This window comes from Octopus bimaculoides, chromosome 16 (genome assembly GCF_046866305.1).
Source record: "Octopus bimaculoides isolate indiv1 chromosome 16, ASM4686630v1, whole genome shotgun sequence".
In the NCBI taxonomy this organism is placed as follows: Eukaryota; Metazoa; Mollusca; class Cephalopoda; order Octopoda; family Octopodidae; genus Octopus; species Octopus bimaculoides.
Genome location: NC_142943.1, coordinates 17,191,087 through 17,211,004, shown reverse-complemented (window position 1 = coordinate 17,211,004; position 19,918 = coordinate 17,191,087). Strand labels below are relative to the sequence as shown.

At 34.6% G+C, this 19,918-nt stretch overlaps 1 protein-coding gene across 1 annotated transcript in view; it reads left to right on the top strand.

Annotated features, from left to right (window-relative positions):
• Positions 1 to 18,561, top strand: part of LOC106884049 (dual 3',5'-cyclic-AMP and -GMP phosphodiesterase 11A) — a 389,181-nt gene extending 370,620 nt beyond the window's left edge. Inside the window, exon 20 of the mRNA XM_052973868.2 lies at positions 18,340 to 18,561. Within this exon, the coding sequence (XP_052829828.1) occupies positions 18,340 to 18,474 (135 nt within the window). The 3' untranslated portion in view covers positions 18,475 to 18,561. The remainder of the gene's footprint in view (positions 1 to 18,339) is intronic.
• The last annotated feature ends 1,357 nt before the right edge of the window (positions 18,562 to 19,918 follow it).

Sequence of the window (19,918 nt, the reverse complement as noted above, 5' to 3'; positions counted from 1 at the left end):
ACCGAATTTGGTTCAACATTCGATTACACGATCCTTGGTGTTCCCGCTGACGACCGATTCGGTTTGTATTTTGCTTTGTTATCATTGAGCTTGGACGTTGACATTAATCCTAAACAGATCTGTCTGTTTAAGATTAATTCTTTTGAGACAACACTGCCTCCGAGTTCTCTACATGTAAACATTGCTCGTAACGTAGCTTCATAAGGCTAACAGATCTGTATTCGTCTGTATTTTTTTGTTGTTAATAGATTTATTTCCGGGCATAGTTTTTTGTGGTATTTTTAAGCTTATGAATTGTTCACTCTGTGTTAGTTCTAAAAATAAAGAAAATATGTTTTGTTGCTTGTTTTTGCTTAGTTTGTGACACGTGTTTTCATATGCGTGTATGTGTGTCTTGTAAATTTCATGTAGTTGTGTAAACATTGGGATGTTTGTTTGGTCCTATGGGTATTAAAATGTATATATGATTGTGTAGACATTCGAGTGTATGCGTAATTACTCAATTTATGTACTTACTATTCTTTTCCGTTTATATTTTATAAATCAACTTTCCGGTGTTGATTTCGCGTGTGTGTTTCGCACATGTTTCACTGAGACATCATGCATAGGAGAAACTGTGCTTTGTATGGCAGTAAAATTTCGTTTCCGTAATTATTTTCGTTAAAAGAACTCTTCCTTCAAGTCTTCCGATGTTATTAGATGAGATTTGTCTTTGAATGGAGAGCCCGGTGTAGCACATCCATGTCGTTATTCAGCGCGGAGTTCTTCTTCTTCTTCTTCTTCTTCTTCTTCTTCTTCTTCTTCTTCTTCTTCTTCTTCTTCTTCTTCTTCTTCTTCTTCTTCTTCTTCTTCTTCTTCTTCTTCTTCTTCTTCTTCTTCTTCTCCTACTCCCCTCCTCCTCCTTTCTCTACTAGCTGTTCTTCATCTCCTAACCGTACTTTATGTGCTTTTGGTTTTGACATTGTATCCGATCTGTACATTTCTGTATAATTTTGTTTTCATTCATTTTCTTTATCCATACTTTTTGCATTCTCTTAATAATACAAGCAAAGCACAACGCCTGGCAGACGTATCACGTAAGAGTGCTCCACTGATGCAAGTCTGAAGATGTAGAATTCTTGTCTGCATTTTTGTTCCTTAAATATCCAGCGACGTCATCAATTTTAGTAGATAAATATACTCGATTTCTACGTTAGGCATTATTGTGTAGATTTCAAATTGTTAAAAAATATGGAATTAGTATGGTATTTTTCTATTTTATTTTTATAAACTAAATTAGTTATTCAATGACGTTGCTTTTGGTTGGATGAATGAATGTCTAAAGTTAAATTTGGTTTGCTGTTTCTTTTAGTTAGTGTTTTTTACAGCTAAAATTTTTTCAGATGTTCAGTGAGAATTTCACCAATTCGGATTACCTTCATAATGTTGATAAATTTCCATACATATTATTATTAATTTTAATAATATTATGTGTGGGTGTGTGTGTGTGTGTGTGTGTGTGTGTGTGTGTGTGTGTGTGTGTGTGTGTGTGTGTGTGTGTGTGTGTGTGTGTATGTGTGTGTGAGTGTGAGTGTGTGTGCGCGCGCGTGTGTTAATGCAATTGAAACAATTGTTGGATTTTTTAGGTGTGATTTAAAATAAAGATGTGATTTTCTTCGTACATATAATTGATTGTTGTTAATACTCTGAATTTCTTACAATTCTGCATAAGGATTTTTGGATTTACATGTCATACATGAGAGTTTACTCGGGATTCGTGTTCTACATTCATTTACTGGCAACTACTTGTTGGAAATTTAACCATATTCCTTCATACAAGGGGCTTACTTTATATCTGCTAGGATTTTTTAATCCCATTTTTCTTCTCTCTCTCTCTCTCTCTCTCTGTATGTGTGTGTATGTATATATATATATATATATATATATATATATATATATATATATATATATATATATATATATATAGGTATGGCGATGCAAACAGGAAACATACAACCGAAAATATGAGTATATATATATTTTTGTTAATATTTTGCAGAAGCAACAGAGTGACTCAAAGGCCGAAATTTTCGTGTGTTGCCACTTATCATTTTGATAAGTGCCAACGTACGAAAATCTAGGTCATTGAGTCACTCTATAGCTTATATATATATATTGAATTATTATTACAAATGATATATTCACAGAATATGAGAGGTAGATTTTTAACATGTCATCAAACTCCATACTATCATATTATTACTTCAATGCAATATGCATTATAGAAACAGTGCATTGCTAAAATGGATGTTCAAAGTAAAATATTTAGAGGAAAATAAAAAGTAAAGATTTCACTGCTAGCACAAATTTCGGTCTACGGCCATTTACACAGTAAAAATGCAAACTTCATTATCCATATATTCATTATGTAATTAATATATGAGAGAATAAGTAATCATCAGGAAATAGATGTGTAGTAAGTAGATTGCTTCCCAATCACATGGTTCCGAGTTCAGTCCCACTGAGTGGTACCTTGGGTAAGTGTCCTCTACTATAGCTTTGTGCCGACCAAAGCCTTGTAGGTGGATTTGGTAGACGGAAATTAAAAGAAGTCCGTCGTATATATATATATATAGGCACATGCGTGGCCGTGTGGTAAGAAGCTTGCTTTCCAGCCACATGGTTCTGGATTCAGTCCCTGACACCTTGGGCAGCTGTCTTCTGCTATACCATCCGGTCGGCCACAGCCTTGTGAATGATTTTGGTAGACGGGAACTGAAAGAAGCCCGTCGTATATATATATATATATGTGTGTGTGTGTGTGTGTGTGTGTGTGTGTGTGTTTGTCCCCCAACATCGCTTCGCAACCGATGCTGGTGTGTTTACGTCCCCGTAACTTAGTGGTTCGGCAAAATAGACCGATAGAATAAGTACTAGGCTTACAAAGAATAAGTTCAGGAGTCGATTTGCTCGACTAAAGGCGATGCTCCAGCATGGCCGCAGTCAAATGACTGAAACAAGTAAAAGTGTAAAAGAGTATACATACATACATACATACATACATATACGCGCACACGCTCACACGCACGCTCACACGCACGCTCACACGCACGCACACAAACATACACACAAGCGCATATATAGTACCTACAGCTGGTACTACTACTACTACTACTACTACTACTACAAGTAGTAGTAAAGTAGTAGTAGTAGTAGTAGTAGTAGTAGTAGTAGTAGTAGTAGTAGTAGTAGTAGTAGTAAAGTTTTCAACTGCTTGAAAGCAGTGTGCGTTATTTTGTATTTCAAAAGCTGCGTATAACTTGTTAGATGAGAACATTAGATCCACATCTAGAATCAGCAAAGTCTATATAAATAAAATTCGTTTTGCGGAGTGAATGACGTCAGTCCGCTTTTCTCGCTCGGTATACACTCCTCTTCCCTCGACGATGTTAGTCCGCTTTACTCACTCGTCACACCCTCCTCTTCCCTCGATGTTAGCGTTCCGATAAAAATAATTAAGTGAAAAATATGACGTTGATTGTTTGCGGGTATCTGTGTGCGTGCGTGCTTGCGTGTGTGTGTGTGTGTGTGTGTGTGTGTCTCCGCATGTGCGTACCTGCGTACGTGTAACTGTATGAGACTGTGTATGTACGCGCACGTACCTGTATGGGATTGTGTGTATCTCCGCGTAACTGTATGAGATTAACCGGAGTATACTCCGGAAACTGAAAGCTTATCATATATATATATATATATATATATATATATATACTCTTTTACTCTTTTACTTGTTTCAGTCATTTGACTGCGGCCATTCTGGAGCACCGCCTTTAGTCGAGAAAATCGACCCCAGGATTTATTCTTTGTAAGCCTAGTACTTATTCTATCGGTCTCTTTTTGCCGAACCGCTAAGTTACGGGGACGTAAACACACCAGCATCGGTTGTCATGCGATGGTGGGAGGACAAACACAGACACACAAACACACATACATATATATATATACATATATACGACGGGCTTCTTTCAGTTTCCGTCTACCAACTCCACTCACAAGGCTTTGGTCGGCCCGAGGCTATAGTAGAAGACACTTGCCCAAAGTGCCACGCAGTGGGACTGAACCCGGAACCATGTGGTTGGTAAGCAAGCTACTTACCACACAGCCACTCCTGCGCATATATATATGATACAAATAATATATAAGTATATGCATGTATACATACATATATGTACGTACCTACATCTACATGTATATATAGATGCATATCCGGGTACAGGACGTTAGAAAAATGAACGGGGACATAAAAACAAAACGGACTTTGTTTACAGACAACAGAACGACCACATAGGAAAACAAACAAACCGCTTATGGAATTATTCCTTCGTCGGCTGCCTCTATTCTAAAACTAGGCGTTTCCAAGATATATATATATATATATATATATATATATATATATATATATATATATGCGAGTAAAAATAAATACAAAAAAGGTGGGGGGTTTTTGTATGATTGTGTATAGAGGAATATATTATTTTACTTAAAAGAGTTCCAACACTGTCTGTTTTTTATGTTTTATTTATATTCCTGCAGAACCAATGTGGGGTATAGAATATGGAATATACAATATATAATATGATATACAATATACAATATAAAATAAAATAACATAAAAATGGATGGCACCATGAAAGAAAGTATTGAATGTAGATGAAATATTGAGTGTTCAATATAAAGGATCAAATATATAAATATATAAATATAAATATATATATATAAAGGCGACTCGAGTTTCAGGGCTATTTCCCTTCGTCATGGCCGGTATGACAGATGAATGTATGCATGTATGTATATATGAATGTATGTATGCATGTATGTATGTGTGTACGTATGTATATGTTTGTGTCTGTGTTTGTTCCCCCAACATCGCTTGACAACCGATGCTGGTGTGTTTACACTACCGTAACTTAGCGGTTAGGCTTAAGAGTCCAATAGAATAAGTACTAGGCATACAAACAAGCCCTGCGGTCATGAACAGTGCTCATCAAATAGACATTTTAACAGATATAAGGAACTCCAATATATGTGGCGCATATATACCGATACACACACACGCATATGTATGTGTGTATGTGTATGTACATATATAGGTATATATGCGTCATATATATTGGAGTTTCTTATATCTGTTAAAATGTCTATTTGATGAGCACCGTTGTTTATATCCTCCCTGATGAGATCGATGCATTGGTCAACATTATCCATCAAACCATATATCGATGATATGAAGATTTAAATGATTTGATAATATCAAGAACGTTTGTCTCCGTTTTCAATTTTTCCTCTTTTCTCCTAAATACGTCTCCCTTCTCCCCGGAATTAACTCCATCACAAGTGTGATCATTGATTCCTGAGGTTACCTTGTAATTATTCCCATATTTCCTATAAATTGAACACTCATGCATTTGTGTGCATACCTTGGGCAAGTGTCTTCTACTATAGCCTCGGGCCGACCAGAGCCTTGTGAGTGGATTTGGTAGACGGAAACAGAAAGAAGCCCGTCGTATATATGTATATATATATAAGTATATATATGTATGTGTATGTATATGTTTGTGTGTCTGTGTTTGTCCCCCCAACATCGCTTGACAACCGATGCTGGTGTGTTTACGTCCCTGTAACTTAGCGGTTCGGCAAAAGAGACCGATAGAATAAGTACTAGGCTCACGAAGAATAAGTCCTGGTGTCGATTTGCTCTACTAAAGGCGGTGCTCCAGCATGGCCGCAGTCAAATGACTGAAACAAAAAAGGAAGACTATATATATATATATATATATATATATATATATATATATATATATATATATATAGTCTTCCTTTTTTGTTTCAGTCATTTGACTGCGGCTTTTTTTCATTTTCCTATATAAATATATATATATATATATATATATATATATATATATATATATATATATATATATATATATATATATATATATATATATATATATATATATATATGTATGTATATATATGTATATATATATATATTCGTCTTAGATACTCTCGATTTCTTGCTCTCTGAATTTCTCACTCTTCTTCACTCATTTCCTTTCTTTTTTGGGCGTTTTCTTGCTGAGGCATTTAAAATTTTCTTTGTATCATTATTAATTACACTTATATTTGGTCGGCAATGATGAAAGCTTTTCTGACGTGACACTCATTGCATGACGCTATCGTCTGCTCACGATTCGTAAAATACTTCGGTTATTTCCGTTTAAGCTCGCTTTTAAACTGTTAGTCAAATACATGTGTGTGTGTGTGTGTGTGTGTGCGTGCGTGCGTGTGAGCTGTGTACGTATGTTTGTGAGTGTATGTGAGAGAGGAAGGGGAGCACACGAATATGTACACACACACACACACATATATATATATACAAAAAGTGAGAGGTACAATGAACTTGTAGTTTGCCTGATTATACATATATTTCTATATACACATGTACATATATATATATGTATAATCAGGCAAACTACAAGTTCATTGTACCTCTCACTTTTTGTATATATATATATGTGTGTGTGTGTGTGTACATATTCGTGTGCTCCCCTTCCTCTCTCACATACACTCACAAACATACGTACACAGCTCACACGCACGCACGCACGCACACACATACACACATGTATTTGACTAACAGTTTAAAAGCGAGCTTAAACGGAAATAACCGAAGTATTTTACGAATCGTGAGCAGACGATAGCGTCATGCAATGAGTGTCACGTCAGAAAAGCTTTCATCATTGCCGACCAAATATAAGTGTAATTAATAATGATACAAAGAAAATTTTAAATGCCTCAGCAAGAAAACGCCAAAAAAAGAAAGGAAATGAGTGAAGAAGAGTGAGAAATTCAGAGAGCAAGAAATCGAGAGTATCTAAGACGAAGACAGGAAATACTCTCAAATCAAAGAAAGAATGTAATTAGAGAAGAACACAGATTGGCTAACCAAGTGTTGAGAGAAAATTCGACACTAGAAATGATAAGAGAGGAACTTAGAATTTCGCACATTGTGGCAAGAAATTCTCTGCCTATGGAGAAGCAAGAAATTATTACTCAAGCAAGAACCGACCAAAACTTAAATAAAGCAACTAATAGCCTAAACACCAACAATAATATAAGTGTAACAGGAGTATTCAGTGAACGCAAACTTCCTCCAAGGCAACACCAACGTCCTTTCAATGATTAGCCAAAGACGATTTTTAAAATGAGAATATCTGAAATACCCTCGACTGCTCTCACATACGAGAATACTAAAAATGAACCCGACCACTCTAAAAAATTAAGTAAAAAAAAAAAAAATGGAAAAGTAATTCAGAATCCACGTCCGTTATCCGGATCAATCCCAAAATCTAATCGGTTCGTGCCAGTCACAAGACCAAACATCATTGAAAGTTTCATTCGAATCCATCCAGTGGTTCTTGAGATAACTTGTCCACGGACAAACAAACAAGCACGACTGAAAACAATACCTCCGTCTTCGCTCGGGCGGAGGTAATAAATAACGATACAAGGAAAATTTTAAATGCTTCAGCAAGAAAACACCAAAATACAAATGAAATGAGTGAAGAAGATTAAGAAATTCAGAGTGTAAGAAATCGAGAGTATCTAAGACGAAGACGAGAAAGCTTTCATTTCAAAGAAGGAATGAAATTAGAGAAGAAAACAGATTGGCCACCAAGTGTTGAGAGAAAATTGGACTCAAGAAATAAGACAAGAATTTCTCAAACTATGGAACAAAGATCAATATATGTTAAACTGTGTACTTCTGTTAGAAATGCAGCATTTGATTATGATCCAACTAAAAATTATAATAATCTATCAAATTTATCAAACAATGTCAGTAGTTTGTAAGCATTGTTAGGCAAAATTATTTAAAGATGAACTTAAGGGATTATGTTGTTCAAATGGTAAAGTTAAATTAAATTTGTTTGAAAGACCACATGAACCATTAAGTACACTAATTCTGGGGGAAAATCTGGATTCTAAAAGCTTTTTTTAAATTATCCAAAAATATAATGAATTGTTTTCAATGACACCCTTTGGAATTAGTGAATCAATATCTCTAATGGGATTCATGCCAATTTTCAAAATACAAAGTCAAATTTACCATAGAATAAGTTCATTGTATAATACAAACGAAAATATTCCTAGATATGCTCAAGTTTATTCTATTGATGATTTGAATGACCAAATCTATTTCAGAAATAGTAAATTTCCTGCAACAAAGTTATAAACTACAAGAGATATTCAAGAGATGTTTTTGGAAAATAATGAGCTTATTACACAAATTAAAACTATGGCATCTTTGGTTACCAAACCTAGTCTTAAATTGTCAATTTGTGCAGATAGAGACCAGCTGGTGAGCATGCACGAAGGTACAATGAACAAGTATCAAACGATGTACGATTAGTAATGGTTGCAACAGAAATTCCGCAAAGAAACAATTTTTATCTATAAAGATAATACTTTAAACAAATCATCGAATTACATAGATCCTATCATCCATTACAATATCCTTGGATTCATTGAACCCAAATTATAATTTACATCAATGAATGACAGGTCATTCTAGTATATAATAAAATTGTATCATATATGGCGCAACTAAACGTCTTGAAAATTATTCAAAATGATGCGGAGTTTCTATAACTGGGTGCTTTGTACCATGTGTGATTTACATGAAATTAGAACACAGGAGCCAGTATATATTCTGTTAGACTCCCCCCCCCCCGTTCGACAACCATCATAAAAGAGTGTGGTATGTTGAAAACTATTCAATTGTAGATGTTTTTATATTGTACAAATACTTTCTCCGGGAGTTTACGAAGACGTGGTACAAAAATGAAAATTCACTGACTGAAGGGTTGCAGTTGTTGAGAAACAAAAGATATAGAAGCTATTTGAATAGATTAGGGACAAATATATTTGCCTTCTTACCAAGGACAAACATATGTAGATGAATACCACGAGTTACATTCTACCTGTAATACCGAGCTTTTCAGTAACACTGAGGCTGTCATTGTTGGGATATTCAGCACTAAATAGATGCAAGTATGAGTATTTCCTGTTAATCAGAATCTAGAGTTACAGAAAATTTTGAACAGTAGAAATAATACAACATAAACAATGCATCATATTGCACCACCTACATTACAGATGGCGCAATATGTTTTTCAGCTTAGCGGAGGTATGGCTTACCCGAAGCAATGGATCTGTGAATAGCATTTACTTGTTTAGCCGACATACTAACGATCATATTATTCTCCTCGGGTAACACACCAAAAATTAAATATTACAATAACATTTTTCTTGTAAGAAGATGAAAGCTTAAAATTATATCAGTCTATATAATGCTTTCTGAGTGTAACGATGACGTAGCTGTAAGGAAAGTAGCAGTTATCATGTTGACTATATTATACTGCTTTCATTAAATGTGTGTGTGTGTGTGTGTGTGTGTGTGTGTGTACGCGTCCTTTGAAGAGTTGCTGTGTTGTCAGTACTTTTAACTACATTTCTTCTCTGGTTGCTCTATATTGTTATATTTTATTACAAGACCGTCATAGGTATTTTTTTTTATTCATACATTCTTAATACATATAACTGAAAAAAAAATGCATTCGTAATAACATGAGATATGCCTGTTTATACTTTTCAAATGCAAACCAATTTGCAGTGAACTATTATGATTTATTAAATCATTGAAAATGTGTAAACAATCACGAGAATGGTCGTATCGGAGCACCAACTTCAGTTCTTATTGTTCTCGTGTTTTACAATTGAGTAATTAAATTATTGACAGGTGATTTGATGGATACCCATTACTCGTGTAGATTGTTATATATATATATCTATATATTTAAGAATTTAAGGATTGGAGAAAACGCATGTTATAATTGCATACTTTATTCCTACATATGTTTCAAAGGATTACAACCTGTGTGATCCATAGGGATCTTTGATATTAAAATTGTAACCTTCTCATCAGGGAAAGCATGGGAATCATCTTAAACGTAAGACATTATGACCGATTATGAAAGCAATAGATGGATAAGGTTATGACTTGATTCATTTGAAAAAAACCGTTAGAGAATTGGACGCTGCCGGATAGTGGGTTGGTCAACACATACCAATCAATGTGTGGGAGCGTACATGCATGTGCATATGTATAAATTTGGACGTATGAGTGTATATATATATATATATATATATATATTGTGTGTATATATATATATCTATATCTATCTCTCTCTCTCTCTCTCTATATATATATATATATATATATATATATATATATATATACATGTATATACAAGTGCACATATGTATGTGTGTATGTACATATATATATATATGTGTGTGTGTGTATCAGTATGCATGTATATGTGTGTGTTTGTGTATGTATATTTATGTATGCATGTACACTCTCACACATTGATTGGTATGTGTTGTCCAACCCACTATCCGGCAGCGTCCAATTCTCTAACGGTTTTTTTCAAATGAATCAAGTCATAACCTTATCCATCTATTGTTTTCATAATCGGTCATAATGTCTTACGTTTAAGATGATTCCCATGCTTTCCCTGATGAGAAGGTTACAATTTTAATATCAAAGATCCCTATGGATCACACAGATTGTAATCCTTTGAAATATATGTAGGAATAAAGTATGCAATTATAACATGCATTTTCTCCAATCCTTAAATTCTTAAATATACTCAAATAACCAAAATTTCAAGGAGTTCCTGCCTTAAAAACAGGAACTAAACCACAGTTATTTTGTGTTCTTTGCTACATTAGTTTCTATTAACCCATTTATTCTATCAGAAGAATTTTTATTCATTAAGATAGAAGAAATACACATAATTATATATATATATATATATATATATATATATATATATATATATATATATATATATATATATATATATATATATATATATATATATATATATATATATAGTATTAATAATGGTAAAGAGAACGGAGATGTTTCACTTCTATAATTTTATTTAACACTTATTTACAGTATGTTTTTCTAGACCGATGTGTGTTTCAACAGCATCGACTGTACACTGTTGGATGTGCAACTTGGTGTTATAGTCGGTGCAGTTTCAGCAGTATCCTTAATCTCTGCCGTTTCGAAGTGAAACTGAAGTAATCAGCAAACTGAATGAATAAAGGGTTTTTAGGATGTATGGGTACTACTATTAATAGTTGTAGGAATCTTGACCCAGGTTAACCTCATCTTCTCATACGGTTCACCATTCCACTCATTTCAAAGAGAATATTCTTAGTTTAGAGGTATTCAATAAATTTTGAAACCGAATTATAAGGAAACACGGTAATCGCCAGGATAATATATCTCTTTAAACTCATTTTTGGATATATATATATATATATATATATATATATATATATATATATCCGGTCATTAAGAATGAAATGTCTGATTTTCTTATGCACCAAGCTTGACAAGCGTTAACTCTAATATTTTATCCTGACAATTCTTTGTTCTACAGCATTTAAGAGTTACCTCATCACTTTTCGAAATGCAATTCATAATGTCTGATTATATTGTGTTCTCGTGTAAATCAATTTTTGAGAATATACATATATATATATATATATTAGTTTATGTATATATATATATATATATATATATATATATATATATATATATATATATATTAGTTTATGTATATATTAATATTATCTCAGTTATTAAAACTTTCGATAATTTGAATACGTTAATAGTCACCAGGGGTAGCAAAATTACACTAAAAAACAAGATATCCCAGCCGCTTTACAGGTTGTTATACCGAGCTAAAGTGATACATTTTGAGAATATATGGATAATAACAACAAATGGAACCAAACGCATGTCGATGAAAGTTCCTTTTATTCCTACATATATGTTTCGAAACAAATGAGGGCACTTTCACAAAGAAGAAAGAGCTGCTGGAGTCCTCATTTATTTCTTTTCAGGGAGTTCATAATAAAACATGTAATAGCAAGACAAAAACGAAATAATGGAGTAACTTACAAGCTGAGATGTTACATGGTCAGTGACCGTTAGAAGGTTTGTTTACATAGAGTTATAACGGGGTCAAATATATTGTTCCATGGGCTTTAGGAATAAGAACGCTAGTTTACATAAAAATATAAAGGGAGGGGGTTTTTGATGTGATGCTAAAGGTTGAGGTCAAAGAGTTATTTGAATATGGGGAGATAATTATAGTGAATGTTTACATATGTGTTTGCTAGCGCGCAGACACATATGTACAAACACGTGCGTGTACGCACATACACATACACATATGCGTACACCCATGTACACATACCCACACACCCACATACACCCATACAGAAACCGTCACATGTACATATGTACATACACGCTCACCTATACATACGTGCCTGTATATATACCTACATTCCTGTATATATACAAACATGCAAATACCCACACCCGCACACAAATACATACGCATACATGCACACACACACACATGCATGTATATATGCATATACACCTACATATGCGCATATATATATATATATATATATATATATATATATATATATATATATATATATATATATATATTATTTTATTTAAAAGAGTTCCGACTCTGTCTGTTTTTTATGTTTTTTATTTATATTCTAGTAAAATTTATGTGGGATATAGAATATGGAATATATAATATATAATATAAAAAAAGATGGATGGTACAATGAAATGAAGTATTGAATGTCTTATTGAATATATGAAATATTGAGTGTTCAATATAAAGGATTAAATATATAAATATATAAAGGCGAATACGTATTTTCTATAACTTGTGGTATTTCATCATGGCCGGTATGACAGACAGTCTGTTGTAAATTCTGCCCTCTTTGTAACTTGGAGCTTTTTTATATCCTGTTCTCCAAGAATCGCCTAGTTAACCAAATCATTCAAAGAGGGCGTACCGCTGTCAGCACTTCAAGAAACGTACCTTCTTTTATTACCGTTAGCTCCACCATTCCCACTAGGTTAGGTTCCAAGCAGTATTTTCATTATAGCTATTATCAATTTTTTTTTTTTTTACTAATATCCTCTGAATAATTTCCACTTCTTCATCCACCACAACTTGCCTTTTCCCCTTCTATAATTGATTAATTTTTTCCTTCCCAGTAATTACAGCTAAGGCTACCTTGTATCACCAACTGCTTTGCCATAGATCTGACCTTCTCCTTATTAGCATGTATATTGTTATTATTATTATTATTATTATTTCTCAGCTAACACCCTATACTTCGGTTTTGCACTGATTAGCGCTAACATATATATATTAATATATAACAGGGTAATGGTATTTCTTTTATCATGTTTATGCTCTTCGCTTCAAATCAGTATGTTATTAATCGTAATATTTTTTATAGTCTTAAACAAAACACGTGTGTGTATTTGGGTACATATATGCATACGTGTGTTTGTGAGTGTGTGTGAGGGTGGGCGTGTGTGGGTGTGTGAATGGGTACATGTATGTGTGCGAGTATGTATATGTGTGTATATTTATACATACAAGTGTGTATATATATACAAATGTGTGTGCGTGAGTGTATGTGCATGCGTGCATATGTAGGGGAGTGCGTGTGTAGGTGTTTTCACGTTTGTATATATACAGGAATGTATGTATATAAACAGGCAAGCAAGTAGAGGTGCGCGTGTGTGTGCACATGTACGAGCACGGGGTGTGTGTGTGTGTGTTAGGATGCAGGTGCGTATGTGTATGCTTATATATCTATATATATATATATATATATGCGCATATGTAGGTGTATATGCATATATACATGCATGTGTGTGTGTGTGTGTATGTGCATGTATGCGTATGTATGTGTGTGCGGGTGTGGGTATTTGCATGTTTGTATATATACAGGAATGTAGGTATATATACAGGCACGTATGTATAGGTGAGCGTGTATGTACATATGTATATGTGAAGGTTTCTGTATGGGTGTGTGTGTGTGTGTGTATGTGTATGGGTGTATGTGGGTGTGTGGGTATGTGTACATGGGTGTACGCATATGTGTATGTGTATGTGCGTACGCGCACGTGTTTGTACATGTGTCTGCGCGCTAGCAAACACATATGTAAACATTCACTATAATTATCTCCCCATATTCAAATAACTCTTTGACCTCAACCTTTAGCATCACATCAAAAACACCCTCCCTTTATATTTTTATGTAAACTAGCGTTCTTATTCCTAAAGCCCCTGGAACAATATCGTTGAACCCGTTATAACTCTATGCAAACAAACCTTCTAACGGTCACTGACCATGTAACATCTCAGCTCGTAAGTTACCCCATTATTTCGTTTTTGTCTTGCTATTACATGTTTTATTATGAACTCCCCGAAGAGAAATAAATGAGGACTCCAGCAGCTCTTTCTTCTTTGTGAAAGTGCCCTCATTTGTTTCGAAACATATATGTAGGAATTAAAAGAACTTTCATCGACATGCGTTTGGCTCCATTTGTTGTTATTATTCATATATATATATATATATATATATATATATATATATATATATAGACAAACAACAAAGCCTAATGGTGTGAATTTTCTAAAAAATACCTCTAGGAACAAACGGTTTTTCACAATGAATTCAAATTTAATTGGAATCTACACGGTCTTAAGCATATTTTTAGAATATTTCATTAAGAAATATTTAGTTTTCTTAAGGTTATGAAGATGCTAGTCTTTGGGGCACAATTGTGTAGATATGCTGAAATATTTTTAACTGTCAAAATGTATGTGTGTGCGTGCGTGTGTGTATATATATTCATATATATATATGTATACATTTAGATAGATAGATAGATAGATAGATAGATAGATAGATAGATAGATAGATAGATAGATAGACAGATTCAGATAAATATGGTATTTAAGTTGAGGCACCAGAATTTAGTACGGTATTATTCATACAATTTCAAAGTAAGGTGATTAAAATCAAAATAAGCAACAAGGATATCCAGAGGTAATGCATTTTAAATTGATGTACTGTTTGCATTGTTCAATTAAATAGAGTTGCATTACCTCTGGATATCCTTGTTGCTTATATATATATATATATATATATATATATATATATATATATATATATATATATATATATATATATATATATATATGTATATATATATATATATATATATATATATATATATATATGTATATATATATATATATATATGTATATATATATATATATATATATATATATATATATATATATATATATATATATATATATATACACACATATATATATATATATCCATACATATATGTGTGTGTGTGTGTGTGTGTGTGTGTGTGTGTGTGTGTGTGTGTGTGTGTGTGCGCGTGTATGTGTAATCTTTCATCTTTTAGTTGTTTCAGTTATTAGACTACAGTATTTATTTTCTTTTGAAGCCTGATACTTATTCGGCCCGTCAGTTTTGCCGAACCGCTAAGTTACGTGAATGTAAACACACCAACACCGGTTGTCATACGGTAGTGGGAGACAAATACATACACAAAACATGCACACACACTCACACGCACACACATATGTGTGTGTGTGTCTATACACGACAGGTTTCTTTCAGTTTCCGTCTACCAAATCCGCTTGGTTAGCCCAAGACTATAGTAGAAGACACTTGGCCAACATGCCACGCAGTGGGACTGAACCCGAAACCACATTGTTGGGAAGCAAGCTTCTTACCAGACAGCTGCACCTGTATGTATGTATGTATGTATGTATCTTTTATTTTTAATTATTATAAATCTTCCACTGAGGAGGGAGCCGGCTTTCAACAAAGATAAAATGCCCCATCTTTGGGCTGTACTTAACACAGAGAAATTCACAGGTGGAATTTGAGAAAAGCCTTGCATATCTTTACTGTTCCACTCCCAGATTGAACTTGTAATGTACAAATTAGCCGGTCGATTTTTCTTTCTGAAATTTCCAGTTTATCCAGTTTAGTCTGTTATATTTACATTTAACAGACGTTTTGATGGGAATATTCCACCAGTATTCCTTGAGTTGATGTTTATGAATGTATTCCATAACAGGGATTTTCTAAGTTTATTTCAGGACAGTGTTTTTTTGTGCATGGCATTGTAAATTGTTTTAGCAACAAAATCGTGCCGCATAGGGAAGTAGTACCGTGACGACATTTTAGGACAGATGCTAATCACATGCGTGATGTCTTCCACAGAAACATGACATAGCCTACACATGAGATTGCACCTTGGGATTACAAGAGCGTCACTGTCTCTCTTGTTCATCTTGTACTTTGTGGCAATCTCTTGTTCCTGGATTGCAAGCGCATAGCCCTTAAAGTGTGATGTGATGTAGTGGTCTTGTGTCCAAGGGAGGCTGCTCTTCGTGTCAATTCTACTGTTTTTTTCAAGCTTCCGGGCAACATGACCATGCATAGTCTCTTTGTTTTTTTTCTTTGTTTTTTTCTTTGTATGCTGAATGCTTTCCATCAAGGTCTTCTCTGAGGTAAGAGAGCCAAGCAGTTTTGGGGGCTGTATCATCGGGAAGAGAGTGCTTCTTGAATGTATGCATGAATGTATGTATATATGAATTTATGTATGTATGTATGTATGAATGTATGTATGCGTATGTATATATGTGTGTGTTGTTGAAACGCTAATTTAAAGGGACTTAAATACACCAACATCGGTTCTCAAGCGATGGTGGGGAGACAAACACAGACACAAACACACACATATATATATATATACATACTAGCAGAGGCACCCGGCGTTGCTCGGGAATGAAATTGTTGCTTATATACTTGAAGAAAAAAAGGCAAAATATGCTGTATAGAAATTTGAGAGGACATTCTGTAGATGGACTCTCAGATGAATGATGGCTGGGTGCCTCTCATGAATGGGGAAAATTGAAGATGTGCCAAAAAGCCTCATTGATACTTGGAAACTTTTACGAAAATTAAAATGGGGATTAAATGAAAAAAATGATTTACGTGAATATCCTCACAAGAGTAATTGAAATAAATGGCGATTGTGGAACCCCCCGCGCAGGCACGCACGCACGCGCGCATTTAACGTGTGTCTTTGTAAATATGTTTGTATACATTTATATATGTGTGTGTTTGTAAGAGACAGAGTGTGAGTGAGAGAGAGAGGTTTGTTGTCATGTATACGTACATGCATAACTATACATACATCTTTGGATGTATGCATATGACAACACAGCCCTTGACTCACTCACACTCTGTCTCTTACAAACACGCACGCGCGCTCATACACACGTGTCTTTGTAAATATGTTTGTATACATTTATGTATGTGTGTGTTTGTAAGAGACAGAGTGTGAGTGAGTCAAGGGGTGTGTGTGTGCGTGTGTATGTGTGTGAGACAGAGTGAGAGAGCAGTGTGTATGTAGTATTTACTCTCTCTCTCTCTCACACACACACGAACACACACAAAATAGAGAGCGATGCTTTTTGCCGTTGTTACGTCAATACCGGAGTACGCGAGCGTGCATACACACGTATGTCTTTGTAAATATGTTTGTATACATTTACGTATGTGTGTGTTTGTAAGAGACAGAGTGTGAGTGAGAGAGAAAGGTTTGTTGTCATGTATACGTACATGCATAAATATACATACATCTTTGGGTGTATGTATATGACAACACAGCCCTTGATTCACTCACACTCTGTCTCTTACAAACACGCACGCGCGCGCATACACACGTGTGTCTGTAAATATGTTTGTATACATTTATGTATGTGTGTGTTTGTAAGAGACAGAGTGTGAGTGAGTCAAGGTGTGTGTGTGTGCGTGTGTATGTGTGTGAGACAGAGTGAGAGAGCGGTGTGTATGTAGTATTTACTCTCTCTCTCATACACACGAACAAATCTACCACAATCGTTTCGGTACGAATCCGTTTCTAACGCCATTATATGTAAACGATTCCATGTGAGGTGTTAAAGAATATTTGCAGTTGATTTTACTGGAGTAGCACTTCATCTGACTAGGTTCAGGACGCTCGCTTCCCTGTGTGTGTGTGTGTGTGTGTGTGTGTGTGTGTGTGTGTGTGCAGAGAGAAAGAGAGGTGTATCTCTGTAAATATTTGTTTGGTTGCTTTTTTTCATATTTATTTGCTTGTTTATTTATATATATGCAGATAATTCGATTAAAATAGGTTTTGATATTAAATTGAATAAGAAATAAAATATACATATTTAAACTAATAAAAATCCTATTCATTCTTTATTTTTCAGGCCCTGGCACGTCTTGACAGTACGTTTGAAATCATGGCAAACGGTGTCTTAGAAAATAGAAATCAGTGGCTCCAGCTGGAGACAGAGCGCCTTAAAAGCAGGAAAAGTTATAAAAAAATAGAAACAGGTGTCTAGATGATATATACCTTCATATATACACGCAAATATATAAAGATATCTCTTGTACATGGCATTTATGAATACAGAGTTATGCATCCAAAATTTTTTGTAGTCAGTGGAAGAAAAATATATAATTTGTTTATAAATTCATCATATCGAATACATTTTGCGTCTAACTTTTAGAAGATATTTATACATATATAATTTGTTATTCAAGATATAGAGATAATTCAAATTATAAAATTCAGAATGTGGATATTATATATGATATGGTGGTGGGAATAGCAATGAAAGTTATAATGATTTCAAATTTTAGCACAAGGCACATCGGCTCCAGTGTTCAACTGATACTTATTTTATCGACCCCAAAAGAATGAAAAGCGAAATCGACCTCGGCAGCATTTGAACTCAGAACGTAACATGAAATGCCGAGAAGCATTTCACCCAGCGTGCTAACGATTCGACCAGTTCGCCATCTAAACAAAGTCGGTCTCGGTGGAATTTGAACTCAGAACGACTCTAAGCGTGTTGTTTGACGTGCTAACGATTCTGCAAGCTTGGAGCCATTACATTCAATTGTTAGCATCATATGATGAAAGAAAACATTGATAACAAGTTAAATATGGTGAAAGGAAACATTGATTACAAGTTAAGCGCCTCTTCCAGTAATTAGAACTATAAATACGCCGAAAGCAGAGAATAAAAACAATAATAACAACATCACCGTTGTTGTTGCTGTTTTTGTTGTTGTTGTTGTAGTTGTTGTTGAGGCGGAGAGCTGGCGGAATCGTTAGAGCGCTGGACGAAATGCTTGGGCTACGTTTTATGCTCAAATTCCACCGAGTTCGACTTTGCCGTTCATCCTTTTGGGATTGATAAAATAAGTGACTGTTGAACACTGGGGTCGAGATAATCGACTCATCATCTCCCCCGAAATTGCTGTCCTTATGCCAAAATTTGAAGCCACTTAAGGCAGCGAGTTCGCAGAATTGTTAGCACGCTGGACGAAATGCTTAGCGGTATTTCGCTCGTCGCTTCGTTCTGATTCGAACTCCACGGAGGTCGACTTTGATTTTCATCTTTTTTGGAGTCGACAAATTAAGTACCAGTTGGGTACTGGGGTCGATATAATCGACTTAACCCCTGCCCCAAAATTTCAGGCCTTGTGCCTATAGTAGAAAGGATTATTATTATTATTGAAGTTGCGAGCTGGCAGAATCGTTAGCATCCCGGACCAAATACTTAGTGGCATTTCGTCCGTCTATACGTTCTGAATTCAAATTTCGACGAGGTCGACTTCGCTTTTAATACTTTCGAAGTCGATTAAAAAAGTACCCGTTCAACGCTGAGGTTGATGTAATCGACTACCCGCTTCCCAAAAATTGCTGGCCTTGTGCCAAAATTTGAAACCGATACTTTCTGGCAGAATTGTTACCGTGCCGGAAAAAAATGCTTCGTG